Source organism: Silurus aristotelis (assembly GCF_946808225.1).
Source record: "Silurus aristotelis genome assembly, chromosome: 15".
Classification (NCBI taxonomy): Eukaryota; Metazoa; Chordata; class Actinopteri; order Siluriformes; family Siluridae; genus Silurus; species Silurus aristotelis.
The window spans coordinates 18617876-18642405 of record NC_139588.1 but is presented as its reverse complement, the minus strand read 5'-3'; the positions used below and the strand labels follow the sequence as shown (position 1 = coordinate 18642405).

Genomic DNA, 24530 nt, shown 5'->3' with positions numbered 1-24530 from the left:
TTTCATATTCGCCTCACAGGGCCAGCTAGCTGGCCCCAAATTTTGTCAGCATTTTTCCATCCTCTGATTGGTTGGTCAGAGGAAAACTGTTACAGCCAAGTTCGACTGGCTAAAAGTGTGTGTAGCTCTGCTACTTTTTTTATGCCTACGGAGGAAGAGAAATTGATTTGGTCTCGGACATACATAAAAATTCCACTTTCCGGAAAAGCTAGACATCATGAGGAGTGGACGGCCAACCCCGAAGCTAGCTAGTGTGTCTCTGGTGAGTAGGTTGTATTGTTTTTACGTTTTGAATGTTTGTTGTCATTTTATTAGACAAATATTGATTCTGAACTGCTCCAGATGATGTAGGTGCACAGTTGCGGTTGTAGTGTAGAGGTTTGGAGCTTGCTTTAGTAAAATGGTATTCACCTCCATATGTGAAATGTATCTCTCTCTGTAATGCCACACTTTGTTATATTGCATTTTTGTATTGTATTGACTGTTTTTCTAATCACGACGTGATAGTGGTGGTATTAAGAGGTGGATTAAGTTGGGTACGTCCCCACTGAAGGCCCAGGTACCAAATGCACGGCCCGCCACTAATATATATATATATATATATATATATATATATATATATATATATATATATATATATATATATATATATATATATATATATATATATATATATATATAAACTAAAATGTTGATCATAAAAAAAAAAAAAAAAAGAACCAAGTAATGCATGTGGAACACAAAAAGGGTCAACAGGAATATAGTATGGAGATCTAAGAGGGTCAGAATAAGGTTTGATGTAACTTTGATCCCATTTGTTAAAATACTTGCAGATTGCAACAAAATTTCAAGTCAAATCAGAAAAGTACATGAGACATTTTTTTTTATTAAATATTAACATAAGCTTATTATTTCCTTATTATTATCTTTTACAAAAAAGAGCTGCTCAGGTAGTGAATATATCATAATTTACAAATAAATTACATAAGACTACAAAGACATTTCCAGATGTACTTTAAATACAGCAAATTCATATGAACCACAAAGACATGTTTTAACTTAAGAAAATATTTTGTTTAAAGTTTTCAAGTTCGTAAAAAAAACCCCAAAAGCTATAAAAAAACAATAAAAAAAACCCATCAAATCAAGCTATTCTTGTATGAAAATGAGAAAAGCTTTTGTCAAAAAGAGGTACAAATATACAACAACCATATCCACAATCAGGGATACACACATTTGGTCCAAGTATCAAAGAATGAAGGCAATTTGTGACTGCGGTGTTCAGAACCGAAGGCAGCAAGTTCCCACATAGGCAGCCAAAAGTCTGAGATAACTACTAAGAAGATCTTTTTTTATTACATAATTTAAAGCTTACTTGAAAAAACACTTTTAGAATTTAGATTTTGGATCTGGTAAACTGAGCTATACCATCCAAAGCCTCACTCACAAAACAATCTTATGCGTTTGATCTGTATTATATTGTTATTTTAAATGTGAAAACATTGTCTATGTACAAAACCTTTACCCATTACATTTACTAACAGAAACCTGCAACTATGCACAACGAGTTATGAATTCTTAGTAATGTGTATCTGTGAGTAGCTACACTATTACTGGACAGAAATATTGGGACACCTGACAGTTTTCTAGCCATATGTGATTTTTCCTCAAACTGGTGGAGGCACACAATCGTGTAGGATGTCTGTGGATGTGGGAGCATTGAATTTTCTCATTTCAAGGTCACTTCAAAATTTAGTGGAACATTTTCCCAGAAAAGTGAAAGTTATTATTAATGCAACCCGGGAATGAGATGCGCAAAAAGCAATCTTATGTTCAGGTGTCCACAAACTTTTGTCTGTTTGTTGTCTCAAAGCAACTAAATTGCCTTAATTAGCTTAAGCAACATTTGAGTTTGAGTGGCAGGTAAATAAAGTAGGCAATCACTGATTTTAAGTGCATTAAAAAAATTATCCAAATGTACTGTATGACTTTATCAAACTACTATGGTATAAGTGGAATAAAAATTTTTGGGACGTGCCGCTATTGTAAAATTCATACATTTTATAATTTTGATGGCACAGCACCATCCCATCATTGACTTTTTTCTTCCACGTTTTTACTGCTTTTTGCCAAACAGATTGCATGTTGCTGAATTTCGTAGTGAACGATTGTGCAAATTCCACTGGAGAGGTCCAAAAAATATTTTAAAAACTGGTCAAACAAAAACAGCTTTAGTGCACACAGACCTTTAGACTAAACTGAGACACAAATCCCTCTAAAGTGTGGGAATGGCAGCTTTCTGGATGCCAATGACTGTGTCATAAAAACTGCCTTCATCAGCAGAGTTTAGACTCTGCACACTGTAGTCCCTAACCAGCAGGGAGCTGACATCTATGTCAGAAGTGTTCTCCATCATATTCATGTGAATAGAGTTTCTGCTCTTGACCTCCTGTGGCACTTCGTCTGTAAAGCTCAGTCTCTGAAGTTGGGCTTCCAGTGAGCTGGTGAGGGATCCCAGCCTGGCACCTGAGCCCACAGATGGACATGTAGTTTTGGGAAATCCAGGCTCTGAATGTGTGTCTCCACCAAGCAGACGGCCTTCTTCTAATTGAAGCATCTTAGTCCACGATCTGCTTCTCACTGTGGCTTGGTGGCTCCTCCTTGGGAAGGTCAAATTATCTCTAAAGCCCCTTTCAGGTGGGGCAGTTCTTTTTGCATTTTCTCTCAGCACACAGTGGATAGCCTTCACCACGTTCACCTTGCTCTCTAGAGCTCTGTATGAAACAGAAATAAAAATTAGAACCAAATCAGCTTTGTTTATCTGAGATTTCAATCTTCAATATATCGAATTTCAACTCATCAGAACATTTTCAGTTGGTACAATCCTAGTGAAGTTTGCTTCATTTGTTTTTTTATGGTCATCTGAAAATTTATTGAACGTTTCCAGACATTTCTACAATGATTCTAAAACATTTTCACTTGCCCTGTATGATGGTAATGTCATTGTTGCACTTGACCAAAGTTTACCAGAACAGCCAGCAGCTGAGGTTGAATAATGATATTAACATTAATGTAGCTTTATGACAGTTACATGAGTAGCAAATCCATTTTGTCCCTTTCTACAAGCAAAAACAAAAAAACACTCAGTATTGCTGTATCAGCTATTCTACTTCTGATATACTACAGGTATGGCAGTACATCAAGCTCTGTCCCGGTAGATGCTGGTATTGGGAAAAGTACTACCTATGGCGCAGGAAATACAATTAAATCTGGTTTCTCTTTCCTAATTTCCTGGAATAGTTTCTGTTCTGAAATATCATCAAGTATGTCTTTGTCAGCTTTAGATTCAGATATACATAAGATTTTTCCTAGATCAACATCTTACCTGCTGCAGAGCTGAAAAACCATCTCCGGTCTTCCTTCCACCTCTGACTTGGTGTGGACTAATTCCCAAAGACAAGGGTTCTCAGATCCTAGTAAATACAAGAAAACTATTAAACATGTTCTTCTAATTGTATTTCATCAACTTGTATGTTGCACCACAAAACATACCTCCTGAGTTACCAGGTCGGAGGTGTAGAGAGGTGGCTGGAATCAGCCAGCGGAATTTAAAAGGGTCCATATCTCCAGAGCGGGACGCCGTCTATATGGTCAAACAAACATAAAGCATTAGAATGACTAGAATTACTATATATATATATATATATATATATATATATATATATATATATATATATATATATATATATATATATATACACACACACATTGACGTCTGCTTTAAACACTACAGCATTAAACAACATTCAAACCTATAAACTGAGACTCACCATTCTTTTCTTCAGCTTGCTGCTCTCTCGGTACACCAAAATAACTGCTCTTTTAAAGACTGTAGAAAAGAACATTGTTGTGTTATTACTGTAAAAGTTTCATAATCCTTGCTTCTGTGCTGCTTTTACACAGCACGGGGCATGAAAATGTTTCTGTGAAGTGAATATTAAAATATATTTCTGCATCATGAATATGAGTCATACTCACTGAAAATTGTGAGTTCTGGCTCTTTCCTAATCTTGCCCAGTGAGGTCATGGGGTTCAGCCAGAGCGCAGAGCCATGGACAATAAACTCTCCCATTGAGATCTCTGTTACCTAAAAAACACATTATATTGACATTTCAGACCCTTCTTCAGCTCTCTATGTGTCATTTGTGTCACTTGTGTCACTTCCTACATACCTCCTTCTTGGTGCCGAACTGTTCAGCCACCAGCTGATCGAACACAGTGCCATAATCTTCGTAGATCTTTTGCATTTCGTTGATGTGGCTGGCCACCTTCTCCATGGCCCGTAAAGCATCTGTAAGGTTTAGGACATTCCAATAAATATAAATGCCAACATTTATATTCTTCTTTTCCTTTGGGTTTGTAAGGAAAGTGTGTGATACCTGTGAGATGGCAGTGCTCCTCACTCTCAGGGTCTGTGAGGGACACAAGTTCTCTGAGCAGCAGTGGATATTTGAGGACCCTCTGCACAGGCTTGATGAGGTAGGATTCCAGTGTAGATGAGTGCTGTTTGGTGGGGTTCCTCTCCTCCAGGAACTCTTTAAACGCTCTGTCTGTCTTTGCTGTTGACAAACAAGAAGAAAATGATGAATGGTTGTATTTTGTGTCTCTTGTTTTTTCTACCTTGTTTAGGTGAAAGCACATGACGTTCTGAAATGACGCTTACCTCGCTCGAGAACTTTCTGGACTTTGATATGGTTGGCGCAGAAGCCGCTGTAGAGCTTAAAGTGGTCGGCATAGTACAGAAAGGATCCACCCAGCAAGGAAAGCAGTTTCTGAATTTGCAAAATATACAAGAAAATTAAAAAAACATAGGAAAAAAGTTTGCCTATTACTTAAACATTAATTATTGTTGCATAAATATATGTGCTTCCTGCTCAGTTACCTTGAGTTGCTCTGCTGTCTGAAGAGTCATGAATTCTGGTGATGAGCTGGTTTTCTCTTCCAGTGTCTGTAGAAACACCCTCTGGAAGTCCAGCATCTCTGGCAGGCTGCCAAACAGAGACTCCATCTAATAAAAGGTAAGCAAACGGCAGGTGAAGACGACATAAAAAACCCACAAGCTGTTTGCTCAGTGATATATAATTAAAAGGGTTTAAGAGATTGGATATGCCAGACAGGACTGATGCATATCTCAGAAAGTCAAGAGAGAACGTTGAGTCCAGGAATTTCGTACGTGAGTTGTTATTGTGTTCATATATCTCCTAAGATGTCAGAGCTATAAATACTATCAAATAAACAACAGAATATACTAAAACTAATCGAAATAATCGAAATACTGTATACAATATTTTATATAAAGTTATAAAAAGTAATTATTAAAAAATTCATTTAAAAATTTGAATTAATTCGACCGAGTCCAGTGCACATCATGTAGACTCGTTATGGTCGACAACTAGCTCACAGGTCGTCTTCCCTCGTTTTTAGACTCTGAGAACAGGTTGTTTATATCTGTGAAAGTTTGTAAAGTGGGAAGTGAACATTTATGGCATTTGCCAGACACTTTTATCCAGAGCAACTTTCAATTGATCTCATTCATACAACTGAGCAGATATGGGGTTAAGGGTCTTGTTCAGGGGCCCAGGGATGGCAGCTTGGTGTGGCATAAAGGAGTTGTAGTCTGATTTATTTTAAGTTTGTTATCTAGTGTACCAGTGTAGATTTATTCATTGATAGAGACTCAAAGCACTTTTGTATATCGTTTTGGACAAGGTCGTCTGCTAAATGCCGTAAATGTGAATGTACAATACATGAATAGGATGCCAGGCTATCGCAAGGCACCATTCAAATAACCATTTACACCTAAGGGCAATTTTCTTAGACACTTCAACAATTAGTATCTTGTAAGAAGTAAAAAAAGTACAAATATTTCTCTCAGCAGACTCTTTTACCAGTTTAAAAGTTACCAATAACGTGGGAAATACATTTGATGACTTGCCACAGATGCTCAAGAATAATCAGCTCAGTGTGTCAGGTGCCAGTGTGTGAAGAGGAGCTCTGCAGGGTGGCTGGTACTCACCTCTCCACGACTTAGGAAAGTCTCTTTCTCTAAAGGTTTCAGGTAGATCTCGAACAGACAGCCAAGGTCCTGATTAACACATACAGTGCAACAAAGTATTAACATTATAACATCATCTCCATAGGCAAAAAAGTTCATGGTACTTCATCTATTCTGTGAATGGTGAATTATTTTCAGCAGCTCTGACAGTTTAAGAGTTTAGTGATCGTTTCTATATTAAACACTTTCTTATTAAACTAATTCTATTTTATTTTAAAATTCTTACCCAATGCATTTCGAGGGGTTTTATTTAATGGGAAAGATTCTCTATAATGTTAGAAACTGTATTAATTGCCTTTTTTATTCCAAATGCAGCTATACATTAATAAAAACTGAATGTACCAAAAACTAAAATATATTTTGAATAAATAAAACATTAAAAAAAATTTTAATGTTTTTTTTATTAGCGCAATACAAGACCATAGGGAATGGTGTATTCAAAAATGATAAACATCACTATGGTTACAAAGATTCGGCTTCACATCGTGCCGTATCACACCGCCCCAAATTAATTACTTTTTATTTACCTCATTATTTCATTCCATTTGTACACTGTATGCTCAAATGCATGTTGCTACCAAACTCTCACACCTATTCATGCTTAGTCTTTCTCATATAAAACTTTCACTCTTCTGGGAAGGCTTTCTGCTAGAGTTTTGAGTGTGGCTGCAGAAATCTGTTTGTTTAGCCACAAGAGCATTAGTGAGGTCAGGTACAGATGTTGGATGATGAGGTCTGTGGTTCAGTTCATCCCAAAGGTTTTCAGTGTGGTTAAGGTCAGAGCTCTGTGCTGGACACTATATACCAGTCGTAGTAAAAGTACACACATCCTTCACTTAAGTAGAAGTCAAGTAAAGAGTCAAGTAGCTGACATTTCAAGCTTTCTATTTATATATTTATCATGTCTGTTAAACAAATATTATGAGGTTTAGGTTGGTTTATTTATGTTTGTGACGAGAGATGATGTCAATGGCAGAGAGCGCCCCCTGTCTGTTTTCTTTTTTATGAGTGTGTACAAATAAAAGTAGACCCTTCACAGACTCGAATGATGTATTGCTCTTATCTGTACGATAAAGAAAGATAGTAATTTATGTTCGTTTCGGCGTTATGAGGAAAAAATGCACATTTGTTGACCCCAGAGGGATAATTATGTGCATATTTTTATATCTAAGTTAAGAAAGGACGATATTAACTTTCGTTGTGCTGAAGGTTTTCATTTGACCTCTTTTATATTTATTTATTTATTTATTTATTTATTTATTTATTTATTTATTTATTTATTTATTTATTAATTTTTTTTTTATTTTTTATAAAAAATAGTCAAACAGAAATGCGCTCTGCATTAGTGCCGTTAAAATGATTTTCCGTTAACGCGTTATTAACGTTTTATTATTTATCAACTATTAATTTTTGACAGCAAAAATAATTATTATATTAATACAAAACGAATTTTTAAAGTTGTTATCTAATGAATGTATTCAGGCTGAACACACACCATATAGAACACAAGCAGAGAAAAGATGATGATGATCAGGTGATCAGGAAAGTATCTGTTCTCAGTCACTGACACCCTCTGTCTCATCCACATTAACCCCATACTTCTTGCTGCCTTCTGCCTCCTTATTGTTAGCTTTGTAAACTAGCCTACGTCTATGGCGGGTGAGAGCCAGGAAATGAAACACCAGTGGTTGATTGAAAAAGCCGCACAATGACAGGAAATCGGTTGATGAGCTGAAAACGGCATGCAGTAAGAAAAAAAAATATTGACGTGTTTCCAAATAGATTAAAACTAAAGAAATGAGGCTGGTTTGATGTAAGAAGTAGAAAGTAGAGATATTTGTGTAAAAAAGTAAAATACTGATACCAGAAAAATCTACTTAAGTACATTAACGAAGTATTTGTACTTCATCACTCCCCTCCTCTGCTCTACAATCTACACACAACGTCTTCATAAAGTTCACTTTGTGCACAGGAGCATTGTCAGGTTCGGGCTTCCACGGTGCAGTGAGAGTCAATAATAATAATACTGCAGCATTTCAAAACAATATATTATTATGGGTTTGTAACTTTGTGGCAACAGTTTGGAAAAGAACCACATATAGGTGTGATAGTCAGGCCACATGCTGTATATGTGTATAAGTCCATTATTAAACTGAATAGAAATAAGTGAAAGACAAAGGAATATAAATATCTCTAATCTATAAAATTACATTCTCATCTTAGACATCATCTTCATCTATCTTTCAAAACTGAACCACATGACCAACTGCCTTGTTTCTATTAAAGATTTCTACATGGACATATGCAGGTCTTCAGTAAGAAGCAGGGTTAGATGTCATACCTTCACGTAGGACTTCTCAGTGTCCACAAGCTCCTGGATGACTTTGCGCAGCCTCTCTGGGATGGTCATGTGGCGTGGGCTGCCTCTTGAAATGCCACTCTCAGTGGAGTATGGGTTCCTGTAGCCATCAACGATAAGGCTTTTATCCTCAGGGTAGGCCTGGGACAGAGTGCAAACTCGCCCCGAATTCTGTAAACAAAACAATAGAGAATTCAAGAGTATGAGGGCCAAAATCCTGATGGTTTAGGTTAAGTAACAAAGAGGTTTAGTGGCAACTGAGAAAAAGACCCAGCTACATATAAAACTACTACTACTACTACTACTAATAATAATAATAATAGTAATTACATCATGCTATAGATTAGCTTTCCTGAGGTAACATGTATAGTCATTTTAATACAAAAGTAATTTCTATTTGCTTTTTGAATGCATTTTGGCACAACACAGAGAATCCATAGAATGTAAATGTGACACTAGAGCTTTATCTCTCTCTCACACACACACACACACACACACACACACACACACACACACACACACACACACACACACACTCAACCTTCAGTGTGCCATAAAAAAAAAAAAGGTTCCTATTGAGAATTCCAGCCATTTATCATCATAATCTATTCTGCCACAGAGTAATAAAGTGCTGACAAACTGATAAATCCCCTGAGGGAGACCACTGAGCCGTGATGTGAAGCTGTTCTCAACAGTACAGGAAAAACCCGGACCCAGAAAACACAAAATCTATCGTGAATAGATTTAGAAAAATCTTATCACTTTCTTAGCATTTAAAGCGGTTATGTTGTTATGTATACTGCGTAATGAAAACTGAACTATGGGCAACTTGTATTCGTGTGTTTCAATGTATACAACCGTGTGTGTGATTGTGTTCTGTGTGCAGTGAATCATCACAATCTTTTCTTAACTTAAAAGTACAGTATATTATGTTCTTTTTATGTTCTTTGTATTCAATCTTTTAATAGGAAAAATGATTATAATTAGTTTCCCTACATGATCTTCATCAACTGCAGATCAAATCTAACCTGGAAACAAGCACTAAACACCACTCATATATAATAATCTGGAGGAAAGGTAACTGTGTACCTTCATTTTTCAGAAAAGCCAATCCTGAATATGCATAAAGCTTTACAGAATGTAAACTGAAACCAAGCCTACTGTCTCAATGTGCCAAATATGCAGTAAGAAGTCTGGAATTTCTGTTGGCGCATTTCACCAAGCTTTAACGACTAAAAATAATCCTGACTTCTCCAGCACCCTTTCAGCCCTCATCTCCTCCCACACCGTCCACGTCTCGAGCTTACCTTTCTGCATCGCTCTGCCTTATCGCAGACGTCCCCTGAAAGCGGTACTGCTGCTTCTCCGGGAATTTCTGGGAAATGGGAGCCATCTGGGAGAGAAACAATAATGTATTACTTTGTAAATACTGTATTACTTTAAGCATTCCCTCGGGAGGGAGCCTACAGTCGGCTGGAGTGAGTGCACTTGACTGGTGTTAACTCGCATTGATCTAAGTTCTCTAATTGATTCGTATTCAGTCGTTTTATTCAGTCGTTTTTTCTTCCCAGAGCTGGTCCAAATGTACAGATCTACAGGGCTGCTGAAGTCACATGGTGGCTTATTCTTTAAAAATGGTTAGGTCAGTGGTTCTCAAATTGTTTTCTGATTTTCAAGAATTTTGTTTTCTGATTTTTGTTTGTTTGTGGTTGCTTTGAGTGAATTTTATTTTTAATAGAGAAAATCCAAGATTAATGTAGAACACAAAAAAAATATATAAATCCTCATTGCGCCCCACCTGTCGTGTTTTTATTCACCACTAGAGGGGCGCAACCAACACTTTGAGAACCACTGGGTTAGGGCAGGTATTTACAGAGTAAAGCCAAGTAACGCACATGAAATAAGGTAAATGTGTTTTTTACTTGTCACATGTACATTACAGCACAGTGAAATTCTTTCTTGTGTCAAAGCACAGGGTCAGCCAGGATACAGCATCACTGAAGCACAGAGTGCCAAGGGCCTTGCTCAAGGGCCCAAGAGTGGGCAGCCTAGCAATACTAGGGCTTGAACTACTGACCTTCTGATCAGGAACCCAGAGCCTTAACCAACGAGCTTCTACTTTTCCGAAATACTTCACAATAATTGTATTTTTAAAATTAGTGAAATTATTTGACCTTTGTGGTCACTGCATAGAGATAAATGTTATACTACAGTTTTCTTTACGCGGAAATGAGACAAAAAGACATACATGAGACAAAATGACATGGAGTCATTGGCTACACTCATATTCATTAGAAATCAAACTCAATATCTTGTGTTACAGCTTCTTAAAAATTATAACCACATCAAAGGTGGAACTTTATCAAACATGATTTGAGCATCAGGGCACATCCACTAGGAGAATCACGTACCTGATGAGTTGTGTGAGGGTGGATGGGAGGTAAAGGGTATGCTGAAGGGTGAAACTGGTTCGTACAGGTCGCTGGGGTCACACCCTGGCCACACATTGCTCTGCTCGTCCGACACAATGTCCTCACGGCGGAGGACAAGGCGTAGAGTCTGTTCGCTGAACAAGGGGTGTATGAGACCCAAGTCCAGGGTGGATACGCTTGCATTGTTCACAGCCAGGATCTCATCACCTGCTTTCAGCCCTACACAACACACACACAAACACACACACACAGAGTTAAGAAAAGGAAGGATCAGATCCACCTGCATTACCTGAATCACTTTATAAGCTTTAAGAGTGTGTTAGATTAGATTTTGTCTATAGTTCAAATGTTTTGTTCCATACTCTTACATAACCCATGTCGAGTTTATGTTAAAGATTTATTTACATTTCTTATAGGAGGAATTACCGTTATTAAACGCCAGGCTCTCTGGATTCACCTCACTCACATAGATGTGACTCCTCCTCAAACCATCCACATGGCCTGTCACTGCGAATCCTGCACACACACACACACACACACACACATTTAAATTCATTAAATTCTATAAAGCTGCTTTGAGACAATGTCTGTTGTGAAAAGCAATATAGAAATAAACTTGACTTGACTTGACACACACACACACACACACACACACACACACACACACACACACACACACACACACACACACACACATATGTTTGAAAATTGGTTTCTATCATCCATCCATCCATCCATCCATCCATCCATCCAGCCATCCATCCATCCATCCATCCATAACCAATACCACCTACTCACCAAAGTCCACGCTGCTGTCTGGACGTGAAATAGTTAAAGTAAACACGTTGAGAGGGCAAACTTCAAGTTCATCGTAAACCTTTTCAAAAGCAAAAAATACACAGAACACACTTTACATACCAGGTCAACATATATAATATAATGATATAAATATCACACATCTACAAGGAAGTGAAAGCTCATTGGTTAAGATATTGGAATTCTGAGCATTAATGAGCTCACTTTTATGTGTAAAATGAGAAAACTGTAATGGATAGGGATGACTGCCAAATAAGAAGTACGTGTTCCAATGTGTAATACAGTAATAATCAATGGTCTGAGGTTATCATAAAGCTCACCAGGTCTCTGAGTAAATCTGAGTTTGACGGAGCGCTGATCTCCACATCTGGTCCAGAAAGTTTTTTTGTGCGCAGATAATACAGTGCTGAGTCCAGCTGACGCAACTACATACACAAACATATGCATTGTTGTGGAGGATTTCCATTGACTTGTCTGTTATTTATATACACTATATATACACTGTATACACTATTAATGTGATTAATTGCGATTTAATATTTTAATCGATTGACGATTGATGTACACACACAGATATATAATATCTATATAAGCAAATATATAAACTCATTTTTAGTTAAGACTTTTATGATTTAAATTGTTATGTACGATATTATTATTTTTTTAATTATTAACTTTTTTTTTTATTATTATTGGGGTTATTTAGTCCTCTTACAGGCATGTGTGGAAAACCTGACTGCTATTGACATAAATATTATTTAAATTATTATTATTATAACAAAAAGATAAAAAATAATAATTCCTCTCAGATAATTGCATGTGATTGTCAGTTCTCAGCCAGGAAGACATGCCGGCATTTTGCAGTCGCTACAGCATACAAACATGGATGACACGGACTACAACTCCCAACATACACCCACACTTTCCTCGCTCTCAATCTCCTTGTCATTAAGATGCCATTAATTTAAGATTCACTCGCTCACAAAATTGTGTTGTTGACGCCACCAAATCTTTTCCATTCAAATTACTGTTGTTTCTACCCTCATTTCCAACCTTGTTTCTGATATTGGTCTGCCTACATTTTTCCAAACTGATTTTGGATTATCCTTGAGTAGGATTTTTTCAACAAACTATTTTACTGCACTTGAATCTGCCTTCATTAGTAAATACATGGCAGCGATATCACATACAGTATTTTTCATGCAATTAAAATAACATACATTGTATTTCAATTACATTAATAGCAGAACAAAGAAATAAAAATTCTGAATGTTTCATCTATGTACGGCCTGCCACTGCGAATCCTGTACATACACACCCCTCCAGGCTATAAAGAGGACCACTAAGCATAAGAAATTGTTTGGGGATCTATTTCTAACAAAATGAATGATCTTGTTAATTACTGAGATAAGGATAAAACGAAAGCTCCAGTCACATAGCAATAAAATCTGAAGAGACGTCCTCAGTCTGCTAGTTAACAGACCAGAGGAGATTAAAGCAAGATCATTAAAAAGAGCACATAATTAATTATTGAAAGCTTTAGTTTAATTAAAACTAAGGCCTTGAAGCTGATTTTATTCAGCCTGACTCAGATGAGCACAGATTCAGAACAGGCTATTGATGTTAATCCTAACGTTGGTAAGATGATGTACCTTGCATGCTGTGGAAAGGACATCAGCAATGAGAAAATCCTGTTTGACAGGAACAGTGAGGATCTGCCTGTCAGGCATGGACACACACAGCAGGCTCTCAACGCTGCAGTCCCACACTCTGCCCTCAGGTGGCGCTGTAGGATGGGGTTTGGGAAAAGCGTCCAGTTTCTGCTCAAAATGCAGGAAGAGACATGGAAACAAAATTGTTTGTACAACTTCATCTACAATTCAATGTTTTGAGTAATTTTAACTTTTCTTTGTAAAATGAGCTGGAGTTTAGATGAGACAGAAAAAAATAAATAATTATAAAAAATAACAATAGTGGACGAAGTACACAAACCATGAATTAAAGTTGAGATAAAGAAGGTAAAATTTTGCTCCAGTAAAAGTAAAAGTACAAAAGCATTTGCCTTCAAATGTAACCTATTTAAGTATATTCAAATCAATGTATACATATTTAAATCAAAAGTCACATTTTAAAGTCATTTCATTTGTACTTCTTTTTCTCTGTTTATTAACTAAATAAAATGTATGTTTTCTGAAAAATTTACGAAATCATTATAGCATATAGTTGCACTTGTGCATGTGCAAATGCTATACTAGCAGATCTTCACTGCCACTGCGATGTCTCACAGAAATTTGTCAGCAACAGATCTACAGGTGTGGATATAACTAATTTCTATGAAATGTTCAAAATTGTGAAAATGTAAGACATGGAGACATTACCGTGCAAAAAAAAAAAAAAAAAAAAAAGGCAGAGGCCAAATGCAGAAAAGCTTGTAACAATCTTAAAGACAAATCATTATCGAGAAAATGAGCAAGATTCCTAAGAGTTCCAAGCAATTGCACCTTCCTTTTTGCTTCAATGAACTGTTTGGGGGAACGCTAGAAACCAGGAAAGTCACTTCTATTGTCTTTCTAGTACACAAAAATAAAATCATGATTATGATTCAGATCTAAATCAAAATGTTTCCTCATCAGCTCCTCATCAACCATCACCATGAACAGGTTCACCCACACATTAAGGTACATAAGAGGTAAATATAAAAATGGAATTTAACCAAACAGTTGCCACGGTTCGTCTTAAGATTGAATATTTTAAATAAATAAATAAATAAATAAATAAATAAATAAATAAATAAATAAATAAATAAATAACATGACTCTGTAGTCTGCCTAAACTAATCCAAGTTCTAGTTCAGTGAAACTGTTTTCTTTTTTCACCTCTTTTTATAAATAGCACATCCGGCCAAATTGAACGTCGTCACACACCAACTTTGGCCCTCAGACCCTTGTTTGGGCATCTCTGGGTTCAAAAAATTCCAAGGGAAAACCAAAACCCATACAAAATGTCTAAATATATTTAATAAAATCTTTTATTCATTTCCTAAAAAATGATTCGCTGTTAAGACCAGGAGTGTATACATAACTGATATGAAATACTCTGGTCAATTTATTGACAATAAATTAAATAATCAACTATTAATCATTAATAATCATAATACCACAGTGTTGTTAAATACTTCATTCTGATTGGTTAGCAGCTCTGATGGAATGCAAATCACAATAGTAACAATAAATGAATAGAATCATTATGGAAACTGCTTATTATTAAGGATGATGGACTCCACATAACTGGAGACTACACATAAGTAAGACTTTTTTTGTAATTTAATTGAGAAAACATTCTAATTCCTGACTTATTGTTGTGGTATAAGAGGAATAATGGGAATGTGCTGTTATATGAATATAATCTGTTATTAAAAAACCCCCAAAAAACCAAACAAACTCGGTATTATGGTATATTTGAGATTATTTTTGCATTCTTCTGAAAGAGAACTCAATCAAAAGCCAACTGTTGCTCAGAGCTGCTTGGATTACATCCCATAATAAGTATGTTAAAATTGCAATGTCGATTGGGTATCATGAGAATCCCCGTGTTTGAGCTTCTTTATATTCACTGACAATAGGATTGTGATGAAATGTATGCTAACCCCGCCTCTGTAGGGGTCTACACACACAGCCCGCCTATTTGCAAAGTAACGTGTAAACAGATCAGCAGGCTGTTGGGACAGCTGTGTAAGCTCCAAAAGGGCAAAAAAAGCCTTCCCCCACTCTTACCCACCCACCCCTCTTCCCAGTTTCAGGGGATTAGATAGGGGTGGGAACCTCCCCTAATGCATTATGAAGGAGCATTAGCATGTCAGAAGGTGCAAGCTGGCACCTGGGCCTGGCACAGCATGGATCTTCTTTAAAAGAATGTATAAAAAATGAACAAGAGAGCGAGAAAATCCAGCTCCATCTGCTAGAGGGCAGCTGCAGTCTTATTCAAACGTATAAAAGAGGAAACACAACATCACCATGATGCCTGAGGTACCTCTGAACTGCTCTGTGCTGGTGGATGGCCAAGAGTTCCACCGGAATGTCCTTCAAATACCTACAATATAAAAAACACAAAACAAAAATACACATCAAAATATATCCAAGGCAACATTCAGGCTCAAAAAAGCAATATGGCCAGTAGAGTTGCATTTAATTAGAAACCATAGAGCTGAGCCAGCTGCTTTTGATACTATTTAGATCCTGGATCGGAACAGAAATGGACTCTGAGGTTTGCAGAGAAATAATCAAAGGTCTGAGCGATGCTGTAATTATAGCTTAGCGAGCGCAGGCTAATGTGCCAGCCTCTGTCAGTCTACAAGCAAGAGCCACAGTCTCCCCTCTACCCAGACGCCTGCCGGGACGGCTCAGAGTCGACCACCATCTTTCACGACACTTCAACTAGAGACCCGCTCTAACCACACACTGATCTACCACACACTGATCCACCACAGCCTGAATCACAGCAGCAGCAGCAACGATACACAACAGTACACAAACAGAAAACTGCTCCTGGAAAGACTGACGAGTGGAACACAGCTTCAACTTGTACTGTACTTTATACAAACAAGGAAAGAAGACAGACAGGGAAAGAAGACAGACAGACATACAGACATACAGACAGACAGACAGACAGACAGCCGAATGGATGAATGGATGGATGGATGGATGGATGGATGGATGGATGGATGGATGGATGGATGGATAGATAGATAGATAGATAGATAGATAGATAGATAGATAGATAGATAGATAGATAGATAGATAGATAGATAGATAGATAGATAGATAGATAGATAGATAATTATTGATATTTAAACAGATGTAGACCTGTATTGATTAAAATAATTGATTGGGAATGTGGGGCCTATTTAAAAGGATTTATGGATGGAATGATGGATGAGCGGTAAAACACATACACTTGATAGATGTGTATGGATGGATGGATGGTTGGATGGAGGGTTGGTAAGATTAATAAATGGATTGTTAAATTAAAATAAGGTGTTTATAAATGGACTGTAGGATGAATACATGAATAAATAAAGAGGTAAAATGGATGGATGGATGGATGGATTAAATTAAATTAAATGAAGGGATTTATTAATGGGCTGATGGATTAATAAATAAATAAATTAGGTGGGTGGATGGATAGATAAAGGATGAATGGGTAGACAGAGGGAAAGAGAGATAAATTGGATATATATTCGACTGACGGAAAATGATAAATGTGTATTGATTAGAGATTGGAGTAAAAGGACATTTAGCCTGTGAGGGTGATGCATCATTTCATTAAAACCATTGCACTGTTGGAGGGTCAGTGACTGACTCACCTCCGCTTCATCCTCATAGCCTTCTGAAAATCATCAGCCTAACTCTTTCCCATCCCCCACTCATTTTTCTGTTACTTAAGCTGAGCTGTAGACTTCAGAAGAAATGAGCGATTTCCAGCTGTCTGATATTTAAGCGGACAGTGCGGTTTTACACAAACCTTTTGTTTCTCAGTTGCTCTCCAGCTTGCAACAATTAAGCACGTGGTTTATGGTAACTCCATGCCAGAGGGGTGCGTTATTACGGGTAGTTTGGCTGAGATTACGCTGCTCTGGGTTATTAGCCGGCTGAAAGAGCCGAGCAGTTGCTTATGATCACATGTGACTCAGGCAGTGAGCCCTTCCCTGCTGTTTGACGTCCATGTGAGTGTTGATGAGAGCAGCAGCAGAAGTTTGTTTTGCCCATTGGGGTGAACATAATAATATTTCCTGACCTGACAGCTCAGGATTGTGGGCAATTGTCATGTGTAAAGGTGTAACAAGTGGAGAAAACAGCTGCAGCTTAAACGACACACACTGTTTTCTCTCTAAAGCTGTTTTTTAGATTCTGGTTTATGGGTTTGCCCTTCTGCTTTTGTTTATCGAACAGACAGCCTGTCCTGCCCTCAGATGCATTGCTCACTCTATTGCACACTGTGGTGATGTAAAATAATTATTTAGACAATTATTTCTGCCTCCAACTTTACATTCAAAAAACAATTTTATGGAAAACATTTAGATAAAATCTCCAACAAGGCCCCACTGGGAACGTTTGAGGCAATGAAGCAGTAGCAAACACTTTACTTGTCACTTTTCCCCAAACCCTGCCACAGTCCAAAATCTGCAATGCCCCAACGCACCTTAGCAATGCCTTAGTAATTATCCAGATGAAATTCTGGAAACTAAACGGAGAGAGAGAAATGCGAAGAGGGAGGGAAGTGTGCAGGTCAAGCCTTCTAAACAGTGCTAATGTGGATTCCAAGAACCAGCATTTTTTTAACAGATCTACCAGCCGGTATTAAAACAATGGGGCTTCAGAAATGTGCCACAGGGGCATGGGCCAAGCAGTCAAACATAAAGATCTGTTTATACAGGTGATGAAGGAAAAAAAAAGACAAACACCAAATGTTTTTTCCGCAGAATCAGTGGTTGAGCCCTAGCAGTGATGCTGCATGGAATCAGTGGAGTTAAATAAATAAAAAACATGCTTCCTTGAATAGCAGTAACTTGACTCCTGCTTCTCTGAAAGTGTAAATGTATTTCTATTCATTTGTGGGATTCAGCCATACCTGAGACAAAGACTGCCTCTTATCACGGTTGCATCTATTCAGGCTGTCCAGGCCTTTCTGAGAGGAGAAGATTCCTCGCTTGGTCCGTGCGGCTCGAGACTGAGAGCGTGAACGCCTCCTCAGACTGGCTTCATCACGGGTGCACATCTGTTTACACAAATACATGAATCTTTAGATCATACAAAAAAATAAGACAAGTTGAATTATTTTAATATATATTTGAATATGATCATGTCAGAAGGCCACCCACTAAAGCATGGAAAGATGAGACAGAGAAAATCCCCAGACGTCCAAGTGCTATCTTCGACTGACGTGAAGCAACAGCTAACAGGTTCTTGGGATTGGGTTGCTCAGACCCCTGCAAGCTGGCCAGGTAGCAGCGTGTGCGGAAAAGCTCCATGTTGAACTTCTCCAGGTTTTGCTCCCACTGCTGGATCTGCAAAAATAGTGAAATTTGACTGACAACAATTCATCAAATTTTTGGGTAAGGAATTGCTTGTTGCTCTTAATAACCACTTATGACAGACTGAAGGACAAAAAACAATAAATGGCATAGTACAATATTGGTACGTGTCCCCTTCAGCAGTGAAGCATTTTAAGATAAAGGTGGTATTCAGACACATTTTGTATTGCCCTGCAGTGACGCCTCTCTGTTTTGGGACAAATAGTCACTAAGCATAGTTTTAACTTTAATTTAGTCAGATTTCATGCTTTAATATTTCACATTTCTGGGCATAATCAGATACTATTGCTATACACCGACCAGGCTAAACATTATGGCATTAAAACATTATGAACAATGAATGGAAATCCAAAACTTCAGCTCTTGTGGGTTGTTTCCAGTCTGCAGTGGTCAGTATCTATCAAAAGTTATCTAAGGAAGGAACAGTGGTAAACCGGCGACAGGGTCATGGGTGGCCGAGGATCATTGATGCACGTGGGGATTAAAGGCTGGTCCGTGATCCAACAGACGGACTCCTGTGGCTCAAACTACTGAAGAAGTTCATGCTCGATGGATCAGAACTGTTTTTGCAGCAAAAGGCCAACACAATATTAGGCAAGTGGTCATAATGTTATGCCTGATCCGTGTATAATCTGTAATTGATTGAATGAATTATTTTGTGTTCTTACATCATTATGGTGGTTTGATACACAGTCAATTTAACAAAGTTAAATTGTTAATTTCACAGTTAATTTAGAGGTTAATTGAATTTTTAAATCTCGCAAACCCAGAAAAATGCAGCACAGGTTCAGCCACTTGGAAATACATTCTATTATAAATTAACCCTCATGACATTTTTTATTTTTTTTATAATTATTATGTTAAATAGCTTGCAACCTAGCTGGGCATCATGACACTTTCACATTACTCTAGTCATTCCAAGTTTTTTTTACACATGCCAAATGATTGGTTAAAAATTTAAGGAATATTTGCCATGATCCTAACCTGTCCTTCTACAGCCTTCCTATTCTTCTGGTCAGTAATAACAGACAGCTGCAGCTCAGCCATTTTCTTCATTTTGCTGTCCATGTCGATCTTCTGCAGCAGGGCTCTGCTCTGGCTCCTCAGAAGCCGCACTGTGTCCTCTTTGCCCTGACGCTTAGCCATGTGTGAGGCACTGGCTGAGTGGATCGCTGTTACCCAGTTCTCCACATCTGTCTGATTGGAGGCCTGAAAGAAAAATAAAGATAAAAAATCTTAATTTTATATATATATATATATATATATATATATATATATATATATATATATATATATATATATATATATATATTATTATTATTATTATTATTTTTTTTTTTTTTTAAGCCCATTATAGTCAGATTATAGTCATCTCACTATCTCACTTTTAGAGTAGAGTATAGCATCAACACAAGCCCCTTTTTGATTGGGATTCCAACCCTGTTGTCCAATATTATTTTTAACATCACCCTCTGATTTAATCCAATATTAACGCAGTTTTCTTTTATACCCCAAAGGAGTTTTCAGGTTCCAATTAGCAAATTCAGGCCATGTAAGACTAAATTACCCAGGGAAGGGGGTTGGGCATGGCGAACTGGAGGAACCTTGTTTTCACAATAGATTGTGACAAGAATGAAAAACTAGCTTTATTTTCTCATGCAATGATCTTTCCTGTTGTAGAACGTCTACATCAAGCAATTCAGCAGTGAAGCTAATTTTATGGACTTATGGAATAGCTCTGGGTGACTGTAAAGCAGAAAACTGGAGTGGTTAGCACAATAGGGCTTTCTTTTCCTCACATGAAAAAAACTAAGGTTATACAGCCAAATAAAAAAAAACCCAAACAGACGAATATACATAACCCTCCAGTTCTGACATGTGCTGCCAATTTTTCATTACCATGCAGCTTACCAAGATATAGTTATGAAACTGGCAGTAAGGGGGAACATATTATGTAGACCAACATAGTCATTATGAACTGGAACAACAACACATAAAATGCATTCCAGGGCATAATGTGGTTTTTAAACACAACACGGCTACAAGTTAGCACACAATTTGGTCTATTATAAGACACTAGGATGCTTCATATTCTTTGGTATGTGCTGACTAAATCCCAAAATGAATGAAAAAGATATATAGGTTTGGAATGGATCTGCATAAGAGAAGAGAGCATCTAGTGGTTACAGGATCCAAAAATCATTTAATTTACTTTGGAATTTGGTTGTCTGCCAAATGCTGTAAATGTAAACGCAAACCTGAAAAAGGTAGACATCGCCGTAAGCATTGCTTAAGCAGAAAACATTTTCCTTTTTTGGGTGTTCAGGGATAGCCTGGACGATACTGTCCTCAGCAAGCAGGATGTAGCATGGGGACATTTCCTGCTCCAGGCAACTCTTTCCATCAGCCTCACTCAGTAGGAGCATGCAGCCTGTTGAAGAACAGAACAGCGTGTTACCGGAAATAATGCTGCTGTTCTGACACAATAATCCAAAAGTTTCTTAAAATTTGCCAATTGAATCTCTCAAGCTGGCTTCCCCCAACAGATAAATGCTGTTACCCGGGAAGAGGGAAGACCAGCATGTCATGCTGATTTATAGAGGAGAGAGGAATGCCAACCATTCCACTAATTTTGTTGTTTTTTCTTTATGACTGCAGGCCATGAATAGCTGTGGCGTCACCACCATTTAAATCTCCTGATATCTAGGGTGAACATGTTTCTGTTGCACCAAACTGAAGCCGGATTAAACCTGTAGAGAAATGGAATGGATAGAGTCTGGCTCACCTTTAAGGGTGACCCAATATTGTTTCCACTTGCGTCGCACCACCAGTTCTAGTTTGCGCTCTTTATGAAGGTTGATGAGTGGTTTGAAAGCAAGCCTTCCAGCCCTCCGAACCACCCCCTGTTCCTTCTCAAACAGCAGCTCCATCTGCTCTAAGGAGTTCATAGACCCACTGCTGCTCTCAGCCTGGTCGCCCTCGACCTCTTCCCACTCATGTAGAGCGTCACCCATTTCCAGCTCCTGCATAAAGTTCTCATAGACATTCTGGTTCTGTTGAGTTTGTGGTTCTGTTAGAGAGCAGGATGAGCGTGTCTGGTTGTTCAAGAGGTTCCAGCATGGGTCGCCAACCATCGGAACACTAGAGTCACCCATCAGGCTATCCAGACCACTGCTGAAGGTCTCCGAGGGCTCCTGAGAGCAGGATGAGGAAAAACACACTAAATCACACAGTGAAAAGCTAAAGAAGTTTAAACATTTGCAAACATTTGTGGGACAAGGTTAGCACTACTCTAGGAGCAATCAAAGTGAGGTTTCACTCTCTTTTCAAGTGTTAAAAAGGGGTCAGGTTCAATAGCGGTCAATATGTCATGAAAAAAACATGACAACAGCGGTAAGTCTTGTTTGCGTAAATCCAATCATGCAGGCCTGATTGCAAGCATTACAAAATTAATCTCAAAATTGCCTCTACACCCACCCTGGGTGGTCCGATCATTTGCCGGAATCACATACAGATGTGAAACCATGCAAACCGATACTATGAACACAAAAAAATTTAGCAGTGGTGATGTTTTCCCCTTTATAGCCTCACCTGCAGCCTCCGTTTTTTCCTGCTCAGGCTTCCGGTCCAGTCACCAATGCGGCGGATCCGGCTCTTGAGAGAGTCCTTTCTGGAATTACCATCACCACTACCTGATTTTCTGCTAGGCAGTGTGAGAGAGGTGAAAGGTTGGTTTTCTTGGCTCTTCTCCTTAGTAGTGGTACTGATGTCAGGAGGATCCTGGGCCTGGTCTTCAGGGAGAATGCAAATTGTCGGAAAAGGTCTGATTGAGTTTGGGTTAGTGTAAACGTTACCAAAAGAGTTTAATTCCAGACTTTTCGGCTCTATGTGGAGTAAAATTGTATCTCCAATACCACTGTCCTCCTCTGTGCATCCAGGAGAACAGGTATCACATCCAATGGCTCTGTTTTCTGTCACCTGACACATCTCATCTGCTTGGCATTCCATAGTCATAGGATGGCAGCTGATATCCTCAGTACGGGTGGAGGACAGTGTAGTATAGCCGCTGCTGTCATCTGAAGGCTGGTTAGCAGAGAAAACATTGTCACAAAGCTCTGTAGTAGCACCCCATGGAGAATCATACCAGGATTCCTCAGAACTAATCGAGGAACCTTTGCTGTCCCGCAAGGTCGAGTCCATGGGTGCAGCACAAAGCTCGTTGTCCAGACCTCTCCTCCCTTTGGTGAACTCCACTCTCAAACTTCCATCCTCACTCAAGAGCACCTTGGGACTGCTCTTTTTTTGAGGAACATCAGAGTTTGAGGTTCTAACTGAAGTGTGAGCATATTGACAATTCCCATGTGCCAGGAGAGACCCATGGTCCCAGTCGTTGCTCTGTGTCGAACCCGGATGCTGTGCATCGATGTAGTCATAGTGGTAGGAGACGTATGGCTGGCTACCATTGTGCTGGTTCAAGCAGTTTCTGGAGGACCCACGAGCCTTAGAAGCTGATAATCCTCTTGTATTCCTCCACCAGCTATGAGGAGACAGGACTTCCTCTTTGGATGAGTGCAGCTTCAGTGAGCATGCCCGGGACTTGCTGGGAATGATGAAGCTGCTGTGCTGGCTGTCTGTGTTTCCCATTCTGATCTGTCAAACTAAACATGAATGACAAGGTTCAGGAATTGGAAGATCTATTGTCTCTTTTTTTTTGCATGTTCAGATTACTACACAATAGACATAGTGATCAAACTTTTTTTGTTGCGATACTGGTAATACCTAAAGTATAACCCAATATTAGCAATAGTTGACTACTAAGCTTACAAATGAATGGGTTTTGATTGAAACAACACTTGAATTCCCTACAAGAAAGCAATTCAAAATGTGTACAAAACTATACCATATTAAATAAAATAGCTTGTCTAACATACAAATTAATTACGTCACACTGTTTCAAGTAAGAAATAAACAAAACTTAATGGTTAAAAATAGACTACATTTAAAAAATAATACACTTCATTCTTTTTTCCCCTCCAATACTCCACATCAGCTCGATCCTTGTACTGCATATAATGCATCGATGTACACATAAGTCTCTGTTACCAGAAAGTTGTGATGCTGCTCCTCAGGATGAACAAGAATAATCCTTCATATTCCTTTACTGCGCTTTCATTTTCCTCCCCCAGACAGTCATCTTGTCGTTCCCATTCCCTGTAATCCTTTGTGTGATCCTTCGCTTATTCAGTTCTCCGTTCCGAGTCTCTTCTTCCTTCCTCCCTGTTTCTCGCTCCGACGTTCTGGGTCTGTCTTCTCCAGCTGTCCTGCGGTCTCCCTTGCTCATCTGTGGGGAAACAGATGAGGGTGGAGTGTGTGTCAGAAACACAGCCAGCCCTTGTGTGTGTGTGTGTGTGTGTGTGTGTGTGTGTGTGTGTGTGTGTGTGTGTGTGTGTGTGTGTGTGTGTGTGTGTGTGTGTGCAGTGCAGTGGGAACCCCCTCCTTCTCCTCCAGCATCTCCTCCTCCTCCTTCTCCTCATCCGAAATCCAAACAGCGCTCATGCTTTCCTCTGGCTGTGCCGTGTTCCATGACGTATCGCTACAAGGCTTTACAAGAACAGACTTCATTCTGACCCACTGTTTATTTTTGGTCATGGAAATTCCAAACAATTTTCATTCATTTTCTGGCGACTGTAACCATAATGGCTGCAGGGTAATGGGATA

General features: G+C 38.4%; 1 protein-coding gene across 2 annotated transcripts; it reads right to left on the bottom strand.

The window, feature by feature from the left end:
- Positions 1–866: 866 nt before the first annotated feature.
- Positions 867–24221, bottom strand: tiam2b (TIAM Rac1 associated GEF 2b). 2 transcript variants are annotated; one of them, XM_083562429.1, is made up of 25 exons: positions 23916–24221; positions 22404–23470; positions 21598–22006; positions 21071–21243; positions 19797–20021; positions 18600–18785; positions 18350–18496; positions 15752–15811; positions 13375–13545; positions 12043–12147; positions 11705–11783; positions 11333–11422; positions 10886–11125; positions 9782–9867; positions 8457–8645; positions 6077–6145; positions 4943–5068; positions 4724–4832; positions 4440–4619; positions 4233–4351; positions 4039–4147; positions 3831–3889; positions 3553–3643; positions 3386–3473; positions 867–2774 (listed from the first exon to the last, which is right to left on the bottom strand). In XM_083562429.1, the coding sequence occupies exons 2-25, from the start codon at positions 23454–23456 to the stop codon at positions 2276–2278; spliced, it is 4662 nt and encodes a 1553-aa protein (XP_083418555.1). In that variant the 5' UTR covers positions 23457–23470; positions 23916–24221; the 3' UTR covers positions 867–2275. The 2 variants fall into 2 exon arrangements, with proteins under 2 accessions (XP_083418555.1, XP_083418556.1); XM_083562430.1 differs by having other exon boundaries at positions 13375–13542.
- Between the last annotated feature and the right edge of the window lie 309 nt (positions 24222–24530).

Excerpts from the sequence above, each read along its gene's own strand:
- tiam2b (XM_083562429.1), bottom strand. The coding sequence starts at position 23,456 with ATGGGAAACACAGACAGCCAGCACAGCAGCTTCATCATTCCCAGCAAG. Across the intron at positions 11,423-11,704 it reads AGACAGCAGCGTGGACTTTG|GATTCGCAGTGACAGGCCAT; the intron begins GTGAGTAGGTGG and ends GTGTGTGTGCAG. Across the intron at positions 3,474-3,552 it reads CCGACCTGGTAACTCAGGAG|GATCTGAGAACCCTTGTCTT; the intron begins GTATGTTTTGTG and ends TGTATTTACTAG.